The sequence below is a fragment of the Podarcis tiliguerta genome, assembly GCF_965153285.1.
Source record: "Podarcis tiliguerta genome assembly, chromosome: 11".
NCBI classification, from domain to species: domain Eukaryota; kingdom Metazoa; phylum Chordata; class Lepidosauria; order Squamata; family Lacertidae; genus Podarcis; species Podarcis tiliguerta.
In genome coordinates, this window is record NC_139544.1 from 6,158,558 (window position 1) to 6,174,532 (window position 15,975).

Genomic DNA, 15,975 nt, shown 5'->3' on the forward strand with positions numbered 1-15,975 from the left:
GTTAAACCGTGAGATTTTTTAAAAAATTATTTAAAATAATCTTTTTGCGGGGGGGGGGAATCTAGGACATTTTCTATGTGGCAGGACTGGAGTAAGGGAGAAAGGTTTTATTTCCTTTTGGAAAGAATCATACCACATGGGGTTGCCATATCTTGAAGAGCAAAAAAGAGAACACAAAGCAAATGAATGCACATGACAACCCTAGCTTAAGGAATCTTGTTTATATATAGGACTAAAGGTGAAGTGACAGCATTAATCATTTAAAGTTCATTACATAATTACTGAACCCTTCAAAACAGTGTTGGCAGGAGTTCTTGTTGCAGACCCTGTGGTCTGAAGGCCTTGTCCAGAACCACTGCGTTGCCCTTTTTTATTATGCCCTCTTCAGTACTAGGTTAAACAAGTCAAGCACCCATCACTGAGTGGATGTGTGAAAAAGCAGAAAGTACAAAGGATGGAAGTGGCATAGAAATACAGTACGGCCCAACAATTTCAATAAGGATAAAAACATTAAACACACCAGGGTCATAAAAATGACAAAAACTTTATTGAGTGATGAAAAACTAGGTGTAGCATTAGGACAAACAAGGTTTGAGCATCACTGTAACATTAGTTTCCAGCTTCTCTTCTTTATACTAGAAGTGCAATAGATTGAATATTCAGAACATTAGTCAATTAAACTTCACTCCCAAACCCAGAAAACTGCATAGTTAAGCAGTAGTACGAATACATTTCTGCAAAACCCCTGAAGATCAAATTTATTTTTTGCTCTGATTTTGGTACAAATGTGATCACCTGCACTGATCAGACTCTGAATTTCTTTTCCCTTTTCTTCCAGCCTATAACAAAGAAGGAAAAAAGCTTGTGTTATGAAAACCTAAGTATCAACAAAAAAATGCTAAATTTTCCCCAAAACAGGGCTTTTGCAAAAAGCACTAGCTGTGCCTCTTCAATACTGCCACTTCCCACAAGAGCCCTCTGGGAAGGGAGAGAAACACTCCTGAAAGAATGGGTGGATTCTCTCCCTTTTCACAGGTTATTTTGTTCCAGGAGGAATAGAAATCACTTGTCCTTTCCCTTCTCAAGGTGTGATTCATCACCTACAAGCAGCACTTTCTTTGGACGGATGCTCATTGTTGCTGAAACAAGTGAATACGCTTGTGGATCCTGAGCATAATACTAGGGAGACTTATAGTATCCTCAAGTTACTGTTTATTGCACACTGAAGTACAACATATACACAAACAAAGAAATGTGTGTGAGAGGGGAATTAAGAACTGCCTGCCCTGGTCTTCATAGCTGTATTATGTGACCCTGCCTGTCCTGGGTGGAAGTGACCCATGTCTGTCTGGATGCCTCCCTCATATAGCATAGATACTGTATTGGCCCGAATGTAAGCCACACTTTTTTTTTTTCCAAATTCCAATTGTGAAAAGTTAAAGTGTGGCTTATATTCGCAACCTTACGTTATCGCTGCTGAAACAGCTGCCCACGAGGGCCATCGGGGGTGTGGGACAGCAGCGCCCGTCCCAACCGCATCTCCAAAGCTGCCGCCATAAGGAAGGGGAAAGGGGTGGAGGCCGCCGGCAAAGCAGAGTGGCTCCTCCTCCCCGGAAGCAGCCCGGGAGCATGGGGCAATGACACGCAGCCCGCCCACTGCTCCCAAGCCTCCCCCGGCACTGGCTTGGGGAGGTAGTGCTGGGAAGCGATTGTGTTGTGAGGTGGGTAGGCAGTGCGCTCAAAACTGAGTGCCGGCTTGGGGAGTGGGGCGCCGGCTGCCCCCCATTCAGGGCAGTATTGCCGGTAGGCGGGCTGCACCCGCAAATTAGCCTTGAATTTTAAAGGTGTGGCTTATTTGCGGGTGCATCTTACATTTGGGCCAATACGGTAATTTTGTGTGTGTATCTATATTTGTATCTACAGGTATCATCTGTGTTTGTGCGTGTGTGTATAAACTGCTAATTAGAGATAACAGGGTAATAAACAATTATGGTGATGGAGGAATTGTGCAGATCACTAAACGACAAGACAGAAAAGGAGATCCACTGAATACAGTGGATCCAGAGGAAATATTTGTAAAGTCTGCTTTAAAAGCTCCTTTTTAGAGCAAACGGACACAAACTTGGTATGTAAACATAAACAAGCAGGCTTGAATCCTAAGTAAGTTCACTGAAGGAAAAGTTTCTTGTCTCCCTTCCTCTAGCAGCTCCCACTGCCTCTCTGACACTGTTTCAAGACCTCAACCTTCCTGAAGAGGCTTTTTAGGAGTACAGGCAGCTGCAGTGGTGGGATGGGTATAAGAAAAGTTTCTCCTGTGAGTTTCTGTTTACTTATGAAGTAGCTAGTAACGTTACCTGATATTTTGTTAGCTCTGCTTGCAGTAGCTTCACTTTAGATCGTTCTTGCTCCAGAGCAGCATGAAGGCTGGTAACCTTAAAAAACAAAATAAAAGCTCAACAACTACTGTCTTGTCTCTTAACAAAGTGACATTTTGAAGATAATAAAGTTACATGCCTATGACAGCACAAATGAAAAAGAAAATCGGTATGTGCTATTTTGCGTATTAGCTGAGTTTCAAAATTCTTGCCTGGAAACTTTTCCTGGAAATAATGTGGCAACATGTACCATTTCTGGCAGCAAGTTCACAATATTTTGAGAATTACGGGAAACTATATAAAGTTGCTGTTGCAAAGAGGATTACAGGATTACATTTTACTAATTTTTACTCACTGAAATTAATCCATCTAAGCTGGGTGCAGAGGGACGGTCCTGTTCCATGAACATAACATTACTCATAGTTCTTCCAACCCAGTTGTTCTGATATTTTGATTTAATATGCTTTTTAAAATATAGTGCAGAAATGTTTACCTGTAAAGTCAGCTCATTCTTAATACTCTGAGATTCATCGACCTGAAGCAGTATTTCGGCTTTATCTTTCACTAAAGTTTTAAAACAAAACAAAAAAGATTAGACTTCCTATTTTTAATAATGTTGAGAATAGTTAGAGGCACATTTTTCAAGCACCACAAAACATGGCTGATGGGCTGCATTCAGCCATGCAGAGTCACAGATTGCATAGGGCTGCTATGAAATAAGCACTGTCCAAACAATTTGCAGATAGATTTAACATAGGTTTTTAAAAGAATTTTAATATTTAACAAACAAAGCACTACTTACTCTCTCCTTCCTGCAGCATTTTCAACAGCTGTGCGTTTCGTGCTTTCACCTCCTTATACTTTGCCTAAACGTTTTAAAAGTTCAATTAATGCAAATGGCATATTTAAACAATATGGACATTATTGTATTAGTTGTACAGTGCAATCTTATCCATGTCTGTGTTCACTGAAACTTACTGCCCAGCAAGTGTATTTAGAATTGGTGCCTTAACATTTCAAAATCAATCTCTAATCTATGGGACAAAAGGAAAATATAATAACACAAGTACACTCAAGAGCCCCCAAATTCCATTTCTGATAAAAGTGTATGTGTGGGTGAGCTTCAAGAATCAGAGGAGAGGATGGCAGAGAAAAAGAGAAATATATTTTTGAGCTGGAAATTCACAAAGTTGCCCCATTTATATAAGGTTGACTGTTGCCTTCAAAGATCAATTAATCTTCCTTGATCCCGACTGACAATTAAACAGAAGAGGTGGGCTAAAAATAATTACTCTTGGCAACATTCATAAATGCAACAAAAATATCTAGTAAGTTACAAGAAAGGAGATTCCGACTAAACATTCTTAAAAACTTTCTGACCAGTAAGAGGTGTTCAGCAGTGGAACAGACTCCCATGAGAGGTGGTGGACTCTCCTTCCTTGGAGGTTTTTAAGTAGAGGGTGGATGGCCATCTGTCAATGGATGCTTTAGTTGATATTCCTGCATTGCAGGGGGTTGGACTAGATGACCCTTTGGTCCCTTCCAACTCTTAAGATTCTAGTAAACACATACCAAGTCTGTGGTTATTCCCCACCCCACCCCCACTGAACCAAATTCTTCTGAACATTAACAAACTGTTGACAAGTAGTTAATTATTTATAAATGTGGACTTTTAATGCAACATGTCCAAGTCTCTCATGTGGTAGAAACCCCTATAATTACTAAGTTCTCTCCTTACAGCAGGATTATTTTACTAAGTAAAAATCTTTTATTTACTTCTCAAATAATAACCTTATCTAGATGCCAATCTCTCTTCCTAATATAGATTAAATGGAATTTTTATTTTGAAAAGCAGTGCTTTGAAAAGGCTAATACAATAAATATTTTCAATCTAAACATTTGTTTAAATTAAATGCTGCATAAAGAAACCCATTACATACCTCCCATTGAGTGATTACACTCTTTAATTGCTGGATTTCTGCATCTTTCCTCTCAAGTTCCAGCTTTAGTCTCTCTATTCTTCCGTCTTTCAATACAAAATCCTCCAGATTTTAAAAAGAGAGATACAATGTAAAATGAATTTTACACCCTTAACGAGGTTGAGGAGATGTGAACTATCATTCAAAATATTTTCAAAAGTAACAAATGAACATAAAGGTAAAGGGTAAAGGTACCCCTGCCCGTACGGGCCAGTCTTGTCCGACTCTAGGGTTGTGCACTCATCTCACTTAAGAGGCCGGGAGCCAGCACTGTCCGGAGATACTTCCAGGTCACGTGGCCAGCGTGACGAAGCTGCTCTGGCGAGTCAGCACCAGCGCAGCACATGGAAACGCCGTTTACCTTCCCGCTATAAAGCGGTACCTATTTATCTACTTGCACTTAGGGGTGCAATCGAACTGCTAGGTGGGCAGGAGCTGGGACCGAAAGACAGCTCACCCCGCCGCGGGGATTCGAACCGCCGACCATACGATCAGCAAGTCCTAGGCACTGAGGTTTTACCCACAGCGCCACCCGCGTCCCCAAATGAACATAGGTATGCTTTAAAATGCCAACAATTTAAACTTTTAGTATTTCAAAAATAGAATGGAACTTACTCTATGGTCACATAGTCTATGGAAACTGATATATAACACTAATTATTAGTCCAAAATGTTTCCTCATTCAGGAAGCTATTACAAAAATTATTTCACTACAAAGAATTTTCAGTCATTACCCACAGGATAAGCTGCCCCTGAAATTCGGAGCAGCTTTAAAAGGTGACCTGTCCAGAGTTCAGGTAGGGCAGGTATAGGGAACCGGTGGTTCTACACATGTTGCCAACTACAACCAACTCCCAGGTGAGGTCCCTGCAGTCTGAAGGCAGGCAAATCCTGTCCCCATCTTGAAAAAGGGGGTTAAAGAAGACCAATGTTACTACTGAACCCCTTGATGCTGATGCCAGGAAAGGTCCTAAAACATATAATTAAACAGATAGTCTACAGATACTTAGAAAAGGATGCTGTGATTACTAAAACCTAGCCTGGCTTTCTCAAAACAAGCAATGCCTGTTGAAATCCAATTTCTTTTTTTTGACCAAGCTATTGTACAAGCTTAGCGGATCAGGGGGATGCTGATGTGGATGTAGTATATCTTGATTTCAGTAACACTTTTGATAAAGTCCCCCATGATATTCTTGTGCAGAAACTGGTAAAATGTGGGCTGGATGAGGTAAATGTGAAGTGGATTTGTAGCTGATTGACTGACTGAACCCAAAGGGTACTCATTAATGGTTCCTTGTCATCCAGGGGGCGGGGGAGAGAAGTGGGGTGCCGTAGGAATTGAGGGGATGTTCATCAAATCTGCAGATGATACCAAACTAGGAGGGGTAACCAATGCTACAGAAGACAGAATCAGGATTCAAGATGACGTTAACAGATTGGAGAACTGGGCCCAAACTAACAAAATAAATTTCAATAGGGACAAACGTATCGTACTTAGGCAGGAATAACCAGTTGCACAGGGGACACCTGGCTTGCCAGTAATACATGTGAAAAGGATTTAAGGGTCTTAGTAGATCACAAGCTTAACATGAGTCAACAGTGTGACGCAGCAGCGAGAAAAGCTAATGCTATTCTAGGCTGCATCAACAGAAGAATAGTGTCCAGATCGAGAAAAGTCGTAGTCCCACTCTATTCTGCCTTGTTCAGACCACACCAGGAATGGTGTGTCTAGTTCTTAGTGCCACAGTTTAAGAAGGGTATTGACAAGCTGGAATGTGCGCAGAGGAGAGTGACCAAAATGATCAATGGTCTGGAAACCAAGCCTTATAAAGAACGGCTGAGGAAGTTGGGTATGTTTAGCCTAGTGAGGAGATAGCCATCTTCAAATCTCTAAAGGGCTTTCACAGGGAAGATGGAGCAAGCTTCTTTTCTCCTGCTCCAGAGAGTAGGACCTGAACCAATGGCTTCAAGTTACAAGAAAGGAGAGTCCAACTAAATATTAGGAAGAACTTTGATGTTAAGAGCTGTTCAACGGTGGAATGGACTACTGTGAAAGGGAGGTTTTTAAACAGAGGTTGGATGGCCATCTGCCATGGATGCTTTAGTTGCGATTCTTGCATTCCAGGGGATTGGACTAGATGACCTTGACCCTGAAGGTCATGCTTCAGGGTCCCTTCCAATTCTATTCTATTATCTATTATCAGTCCTGGAAAGCATGGGCAATGAATGGCCAGGGATGATGGGAGCTGCAGCTCAGGAACATCTGGTGAGCCACGGGTTCTCCACTCCTAGGGGAGGTGAACAAACACACCAATCCCTGTGGCATACATTATTTAAACTTTTACTCGACTTTCAGCCAAAAAGATGAACAAAAAGTAAAAACAAGGCAATCCGTGCCAGAGGCTTACAATCCAAAGGCACTACACAAAATGAAAAATGGAAAAGTAAAACGGAGCAACTAAGGCACCTCTTCTTAAAGTTACAGTTTCCTTGTCAGATATTTCTCAGAGGAGGAAATTTAGTGGCCTTTTCATACCTAAATGCACTTTTAAGCAGCTACTCAGTTTCACCTTCTCTATTATAATCAGTACGGTATACTTTCAGGAATTTAACACATTTAACATACATGTGTGGGATCACGTGATGTACTGTTATCCATTCCATTATCTGTGATATGCTCTCTTCTTTTCTCCCTGGTAATTATTTTATGCACATCATCTTCTAGTCTATTGAAGAATTCACCATCATGCAAGACAGTATGTGAAGAGCTCAATTCCTGCCAAGAAACTATAATTAATCTCTAGTAAAACAATTCAGCAACTTAACAATAAGTAATTACTCTAAGGCTTATATATGAAATCCCAATCTAAATATGAAATTTCAGCTTTAAAGCAATTTACAATAATACATTTTTTTCTAAATGCCCTTCATCCTTACAATAGGTCTTGGTAATTGCATCAGGCAAAAAGTTAGCATTATTTTAATAATGCTTAGATACTATTTTAATCACATTCTAAATTTGCTGGCCTTGTAATGCAGCAAGACATAGAATACATTCATGTCTTTCAGAAACAACCAAGTAACCATTCTCTTGCTACAATGCTTTCATTCTTTGCCTTCCCAGCACAGCAAGAAAGCGTTGCATCATTCAGTTTGAGGGTAAAGCCAAGGTTTAATTTGCCCAAAGTGATGTAGTACACTTAGATCGACTACTGCGTTCTATGATGTCATCACATTCACTACCTGGACCATGATTAGCTGAGATCACACAGTCATTCAGAAAAAAGCCAAAAGAGAAGCTAGAAACAAAAAAGTATAGCAACTAAACAACCAAAGATTAGGCTGTGAACAGATACACGAGAGACAGCTAATAAGAACTGATTAGGTTTCTCAAGGGACCATTTTGAACTTTCAAGAGCCCACTTTCCTTGTTAAAAATATATAGTGCAAAAAATTTGGTGCAGCCACAAGAAATTATTCACTGAAAAATCTTTTAAAAACTTGTGCCGAAATGTTAATTTAATAGCACAATCTTTCATATACAATTTCTTCACAATTTCCAGGTTCCTGCTGTTAATTAAGTCTCCCCAACAGAACCACAAACAATATTTTCATGTGACTTATTTAGAACAGAGCATGCACTAATGCTTGCCAAGAAAGTGGAAAAATTAATGGTGCCATTTAAATATTTCCTTCATTAGAAAATTCAAGCATTATTTTTGTTTGATCAGGTACTTACCTCCTGCTTTTTGGGAAGGTGATCTGAAACAAAATGAAAAATGTATGCTACAGATTAAATTTAATTTGTGAACGAAAACCCTAAAACTGATTATCCAGGAATATTTCAGTGCCATACGCTGCTAAATTATAAAATAAGATTCTCTAAGTCTAAGCTAAAATTTCCATTCGTACTTTAAATTCATTGTATTCTGTTTTGCCAGATTTATAAATCTAGTAACAAAGCACCACTTGACCCACCTGAAACTAAACTACTGCAACTGAGTATCAAATTTGCCACAAAGTGTGATGAAGTGTGTGATTTGCAAAATGGCCCCTGGTTTTCTGGGATGAAACCAGTTTAGAGGTCCTTCAAAGTAGTTTTGAGGCTGGTGTTAAAACTAAAAATGTTTTAGCTGTCCTGCTGGACCACCTTTTCTGGGGAATAGAAGGAGAGAGTCCAACTATGCTAATTCTACGATATCCTTCTCTCAGCAGTATTTAAACATAAAAGATCAAAGCAGTGTAAAGTTTCACTTTAGCTCTTTGTACAGGCATTCTGTCCATGGGAGACTTCTGATTAAGCAGAGAGATCTCACTAACCAAAAGGGAAGATGTATATTTTGCCAATTCTCCACCCACCCCCAGGACACAAACACTTCTCAGATTGTTTCAATTAATCCCCCAATACTCTGGAACATATCTGAAGGGTACAAAGGGGGAATTGGCAAAGCCCCCCCCCCCCCTCACACTGTTGGCGATGGAAGTGAAGTCTGAATCCTGAATCTGAATTCCTAACCTGACAGGTGTCTACATCTTGTGACTCTTTAACAGACCTAATGATTCTATGAAACATTTAGCACTAAAAACTTACCAATGTTAGTATCAGACTGGAAATCTTTTAAAGACACAGTGAGAGGTTTGTCTTTTCCCTGCTGATTTTTTCTTTTCTCTTTCTTGTGCACAGCTTTTGATGGAGGAGAAGCACTTTCAACAGTTTCATATTCCTGTAAAGAAAAAAAAACACCTTATACATCTGTCTTTGAGAGACTAAATCATAGAACATTATTGTTAAACACTGCCAAAGGGAAAACAAGTTACGCAAAGAAATATTTCGAAACAATATAAAGCATTTTAGTCTCTTGCTTAGTATTTTGAACCTGTGTCTATGCAACTGGCTCTCTAAACCAATCACACATCCAGCATTGTACACAAAACTGCATAAGATATAATTCTGTTTTCACCACTACTATTACCATAGGCAATATTTTCTTGATCTATTAACTCAACTGAATCTAGCAAAAAAACTACAACTGTACATAGGCTCAAAAAAGTGCACTGTTAATACAGTGGTACTTCTGGATACACACACCTACGGTTGCGTATCCTTCAAGATGCGAACGCGGCAAACCCAGAAGTATTTTCTGGGGTTTCGCTGCGCGCGCCTGCGCAAAAGCAGTCTACTACCATGCGTGCATGCGCAGAAATGGTCCCTCAAGCTGTGGAAACCTCAGGATCTGACTGGAGCTCCGGAACAGATCCTGTCCGCAACCGGAGGTACCACTGTATTTGTGTTTTAATCATACTTAGAGAAGGGAATACCTTTTTGTGTTCTTCATATTCCAGTTTGCTGAGAAGTAAAGCTTTTTCAAGATCGGCTTCAAACATTTCAGAAGTCAACTGAAGAAACAAGATGGAAAAGTGTACCACGTGGCAGGGTTTTATTCAAACATACACCACCCTCTATCTCAGTATCCCATTGTCAGTTACTTATCAGTCACTCCCTCCCCTAAAGAGGGACACTTAGCATCTTCATTATATAGCTTCTGGAAATTGCCGAGGACACACCTCTTTCAACGCTAGAGATGTATATTTTTAGGATCCACCTTATTTGATTGTTGGTTGTTTTAAACAGCTTTTAACATTGTGTTTTAATTGTTGTAACCTAACGGGAACCAAAGGGTGAAGGGGTGGGTAGCAAATTATATTATTTGCCACCTTGACTAGAGAAAAAATCTCAATGAACTAAACTTAACTTTTTTCTCAGAACACACACTCATGATTGCTGAAAGTATTAGCCTGATCATTTGCATGTTTATGCAGAATTAAGTCCTATTGTGTTTAATAGAGCTTTCTTTCAAACCTGACCCAAATGCCTGCCAATGCTAATGAATACAAAGCAGGTGCAGTGGTTAAAATGAATAATCACAAACACTTGAAACTTTAAAATAACATATTTGATGAATTACCTGTTCATCTCTTTGTCTCCACTCTTGCCAGTTCTCTTCCTGAGAATCTTTCCTGGCTGAATTATTTAATGCTTGCTCGTGCTGAGACAAAGAAGCTCCATGGGAACTTTTCTGAGGGATTTTCTTAAAAGCGAGATTTCTGAGCTATAAAAACAATGAACATAAATAAATATTTTTATAAAGTATAAAACGCTGTGACAAGCTGAAACCTCAGTGTAGGTTTGCTTTGAAGTGCCTTACATTATTGTGGTGATTTGATTAAGAAGAAACCCTCACATAATGTTGGTGGTCTAAACTGGCTAGAACAATAAACACACGTTAGGTTCCCTGTGGGCAAATGGCCAGAGGAACAAGGAAAGATCAGCTGGGCCCAAACTGTAAGTGTAAATATACAATTCACCACATCATTCCAGCATTCTCAAACTGACCCCCTCTACCTTTCCCCTTCCCCTTGTAATTAGTAAGCACAAATGCAGGGTCTGTATCTCTTTTTCATTTATGTATTGCACCTACCACCAGAACTATACTGAATTACTGAATGATACAATACTATGGGAGACTAGTTTTCTCTGAAAATAGGAATAAAAGTACGGTATTTTACAATATAAATAATGGTGGGTTGTAGCCAATGGTGGCTTTATGTAAGCTGAAGTGCTTCTCCTAATGAAAAGCTCAAAAGGTAAAGGTAAAGTGAGGTGTCCAATTGCCACAAACCCTTCCCATCAATTCCAGTCCTCTGTGCTATATCCCACTGTTCCACATGGTCCCAGAACCTTCAGGGGCAATCAGTGAAAATCAGGTGCCCCGCCTCAAGTGCTTTTGCTAGCGCAATTGGATATAACCTGACATGAATTCCACAGCAACAGATGCATTACAAATATATTTAGTAGCTACAATATAGTAAGATAGGAAGCAAAATTGAGGAAGTCTTCCAAGTTCAAAATAATTCATAGTATGTTCTAGAAGTACTGCTAATTTAGTATTTGTTTGAAAACTGAGTAACGCTTAATACTACCCAATAATATTTGTATACAGTGGTGCCTCGCAAGACGAAATTAATTTGTTCTGCGAGTTTTTTCGTCTTGTGAATTTTTCGTCTTGCGAAGCATGGTTTCCCATAGGAAATGCATTGACGGTTTCCCATAGGAATGCATTGACGGTTTTAAGAAAAAGGCGCAAGACGTTTTCATCTTGCAAAGCAAGCCCATAGGGAAATTCATCTTGCGAAGCAACTCAAAAAACAAAAAACTCTTTCGTCTTGCGAGTTTTTTGTCTTGCGAGACATTCGTCTTGCGAGGTACCACTGTATAGGCATTGTCACCCACAAACAGTATTTTTTTAAAAACTATCTGAACCATATGCACCAATATATGCTATGAACCTAAACACCTACATTAAAGAAAACAAGCACTCAAACATCTGCCCTACCTTAGGGCAGATTTCTTCAGAAACATCTCCTTCCAAAGATAAACGTTTTGGATTAGGATGCCATTCTAGTTTTGAAAGAAAAGTGTTTAGGATTCACCTGATCATAAACACCTTCCCACTTCTAACCCCTGCTGGAATCTTCACCACATCTCAAGTATACTTAATTCTTGATCCCACACTTTTTGACTTTTCCTTTGCATGTATGTGGACACCTGGCACAACAGAGTATTGAAACATAACAGTCACACCACCTCATTGGCTTCACTCTGCTGCTGCTCCTTCTTTTTTCTTCTCTTTTCTTTTTTCTTTTCATTTGTGGTTGACTTGCTGCCTGAAGCTTGGGACTTTCCACCATTTCGACTGTTTCTTCCTTTTCCAGATTCTGAATCGGATCCACTGCCACTATCAACTTGCAAAAGAGCAAACCGTGATGCAGTAGTAGGAACCGAACTAATAACTGCAGAGGCCATTTTAACTTTGGAGGCGTCTAGAAGCAAGCCGCTGTTTCAAGAAGCTACCTGGATAAGTAACAGCAATATAAGGATGGGGTGGGGTGGGGGAAGAAAAAAGATCCACCATTTTACTATAGGAGAACTGGTACATTAAATCACTTTTTAAAAAATGGATCACAGAGTTTTATATAGTAACCAAAAGACCTCACAAACAAAACTACCACATTCTTCTGAATCAGGTTTGATAAGATTTTTTTTTCATTTTGCAGAGTTATGTAACCTAGAAATACCATATCCTGTTAAGCTCTAGGTGCATTAATAAATGTGGTGACTGAGAGCATGCCCAAGATTAATAGGCCCAGAAATAGCTGGCCCCTATTTGGACAACACCTGAATAAGTTGTTCAAGGGACAGGGTAGTAATTTTTGCAAGAAAGCAGAAATACTTTTAATGAATGAGGAATTGCAGCCCCAAAGTACTTCTTTAATAACTTATTTTTAATTGAAATAAATAAATAAATTTTAAAAATTGCCCAGTAGCATCTTAGAGACCTACTAAGTTTGTTCTGGGTATAAGCTTTCGTGTGCATGCACACTTCTTCAGATATTTTTAATTGGTAGTTTTTGTTGAATTTCTTGTAGCAGCCTTGGATGATTAATTTATACTCCTATTTTCTGTGCAAAATATAAACAATGGTGATAAAAATAAAGCAATTTTTTTTAACTTAATACTATAGGGTGGTTTTTTTAAAAAATAGATAACTAAATAAATAAATAAATAAATACTGTTATTCTCTCTCTAAACTTTGTGCTTATTAAACACTTCAGATGATAGAAAGGTCACCAATAGGAACTATTACTGACAATGTAGCTGTCATTTTATTCCTATGTAGGATTGCAAAAGGGAAGCTCGTTGATCTTTTGAAAACAGTGGCACACAAGCATAGTCTTCAGAAGAAGATTAACAAGGATTTTCTAAGAAAGTATCATGTACTCTTAAGGATTAAGTTTAGGAGTCTGTGGAACTATGGTTCCCATCAAAGGAACATGTTTTGAACAAAAAGAGCTATATAATTTCATGGAAGTGTAACTGTGAAAAGTATCAGATAAAATGTTTATAGTGGATCTTGCTGCGCCACTGTTGGAAGCTCCAAGGTTCAAAGACAGAACTAACAGATCTTTTAATCAAGAGGAATAAGCATGAGGCATCTTCCCTGCTTTCTAAAGAATTCAATATAAGCGTGTCTCTTCTTCCACATGCAAGAAGGCCCAATTAACAAGAAGCTATGGATCAAAATCTACAGCGCTAATGTTCCATGTAGATGTTTTCTGAACAAGGTGCAAGTTTTTTCAAAAGGTACAGAGATCTTCTTAAAACAGACTTTCCATCTTCTGCTTTTAGGCGTGTACTTATGAGAATCAAGGTTTTGACAAAATGTTTTAGAAAGCGGATGAAATTGCCTTCTGTGATGCTAAATAGGTTGCAATCTTAATTGCAGTAGCCTGGGAATGTCCCATTAATGTACAAACACTGAGCAAACACTGCTCTATAAAATGGATTAAATAAACACAATTTCAGAAGGATAAATATATGAAAATGAATACGTATGCTTTACGTGTCTGTAAACATGGCAAGACATGCAGTTAAACTATTACTTATAAATTACTTATATATATATATATGCCTAAAGAACAGTCTTGCAAAGGTCAGACAACGGCACATTCTTACCACCCGAAACTGGTTCAACAAAACATGCCATTTAACAGCATCATTAACACACTTGCCAGTGCCAATAGCTTTCTGCAGTTTTATCCCATATCAACAGGGGCACGACCCCAACTAAAGCTAAGCCCTTTGAAGTTCTCATGTTTGGGGACCCGTTCTCTAATTCTGCCCCACATAAACGAGTTGACACTGGGTGGAGGATGGTGCTCCTGAAATCCCATATATCCCGCCCAGTTCTGGGTTCTGCCTTTGAGAAAGGGGTGACTGAGAGACACCCCAAGATTAACGGGCCCAGCAGTAAACCCCCCTCCCCCTACTTTTTGGAGAGGACCCTGTAAAAATAAAAAAGGACATGAATGAAAGCTAAGGGGATGATCAGAAATTGTGGGGTGAGCTTACACCTTTAGCCCCCTCTCCCCGCTCGTTCGTTTCAGCAGAAAGTCTCCCCAGAGGGTAGCATGCCGCCCCCGCCCCCCCAGTTTGAATAATAATAATAATAATAATAATAATAATAATAATAATAATAATAATAATTTATTATTTGTACCCCGCCCATCTGGCTGGGCTTCCCCGGCCACCCTGGGCGGCTTCCAACGGGGATTAAAAATACATAAAAATTTCACACATTAAAAACTAGTCTGAATAATAATAATTGAACCCCCTAATAATAATAATAATAATAGAACCCCCTAATAATAATAATAATAATAATTGAACCCCCTAATAATAATTGAACCCCCTAATAATAATAATTGAACCCCTTAACAATAATAATTGAACCCCCAATAATAATAATAATAATAATTGAAGCCCCTAATAATAATAATAATAATTGAACCCCCTTAACAACAACAATAATAATAATAATTGAACCCCCTAATAATAATAATAATAATTGAACCCCCCAAAGCAAACCGTTGGTCGCCACCCACCGCGGAGGGCGTCTCGCTGAAGCCGGGCAGCAGCCTCCTCTGCGGGGCTGGAAGGAGGCAGGCGAGGCTCCGGGTCCCCCTTCGACGAGGCCCCGTCTCGGCGGGGGAGAGAGAGATGGCGGCCCCGAGGGGTGCGGAGAGCGAGGGGCCACGGAGGCCGCCTCACGGACGGCGGAGGGGCTGAGAGAAACCGGCGGCGGCGGCGGTGGTTCGGGAAACGGTTCGGGGCGGAGGTCGCGCGGCGGGAGGCGGAAGGAGAGGCTCCCGCGCCGGACTCGCTCGCAGAGTTTGTTTATGTCTCAGGCCGCTTCGCTCGAGGGGGGGGGGGCGACGCGGAGGGAGGGGAGAAGGGGCGGGGGCGCATGCGCAACAAAGCGGGTTTGTGACGTCTGACGTGGTCGCCGCGGGCGGGGCGGGGGCGCGAGAGGGCGACGCCCCCCCCCCCAAAAACCCCGCAGTCTCTGCTGGGTCTCCCTCAGGCGCGCTCCCGCCGCCGGCGCCGCTTTCTCTTTGCCTCCCCCCGCAGTTAAGTGCGCACCGTGGGCGGGGGAAGGTCCCGTCCCCCGGAGTCAAAACAGTTGCTCTTTTGGGGAAACATGTGGTTGACGCTCCGCTGTTGGCGTTGACTGCGCACTTGTGGTTTTATCATTTTAATTTATGCTCTTTTACTTTTTTTTTTAATCAGGGTTAGTGGCGCTCTCCGGAAAGAAATACAGTATATATATATGTGTGTGTGTGTGTGTGTGTGTGTGTGTGTATCTATACAGTATCTATCTATGTATCTACTTATACCTATACAGTGGTACCTCGGGTTACATATGCTTCAGGTTACGTACTCCACTAACCCAGAAATAGTAGTAACTTTGCTTCAGGATGAGAACAGAAATCATGCTCCGGCGCCACAGAGGCAGCAGGAGGCCCCATTACCTAAAGTGCTTCAGGTTAAGAACAGTTTCAGGTTAAGAACGGACCTCCGGAACGAATTAAGTACTTAACCCAAGGTACCACTGTACCTGTCTATAGATAGATAGGTATAGGTAGGTGAAGACAGGAGTGCCTGGCGTGCTCTGGTCCATGGGGTCACAAAGAGTCGGACATGACTAAACAACAACAATAGG

General features: G+C 40.4%; 1 protein-coding gene across 2 annotated transcripts; it reads right to left on the reverse strand.

The window, feature by feature from the left end:
* Positions 1–525: 525 nt before the first annotated feature.
* GKAP1 (G kinase anchoring protein 1) lies at positions 526–15,376 on the reverse strand. Of its 2 annotated transcripts, none has more exons than XM_083403512.1 (12): positions 14,858–15,376; positions 12,000–12,266; positions 10,321–10,464; positions 9,674–9,751; positions 8,946–9,078; positions 8,094–8,116; positions 6,981–7,130; positions 4,316–4,417; positions 3,178–3,241; positions 2,869–2,939; positions 2,355–2,432; positions 526–839 (listed from the first exon to the last, which is right to left on the reverse strand). In XM_083403512.1, the coding sequence occupies exons 2-12, from the start codon at positions 12,216–12,218 to the stop codon at positions 792–794; spliced, it is 1,110 nt and encodes a 369-aa protein (XP_083259638.1). In that variant the 5' UTR covers positions 12,219–12,266; positions 14,858–15,376; the 3' UTR covers positions 526–791. The 2 variants fall into 2 exon arrangements, with proteins under 2 accessions (XP_083259638.1, XP_083259639.1); XM_083403513.1 differs by having other exon boundaries at positions 12,000–12,262; positions 14,854–15,191.
* Positions 15,377–15,975: the final 599 nt, after the last annotated feature.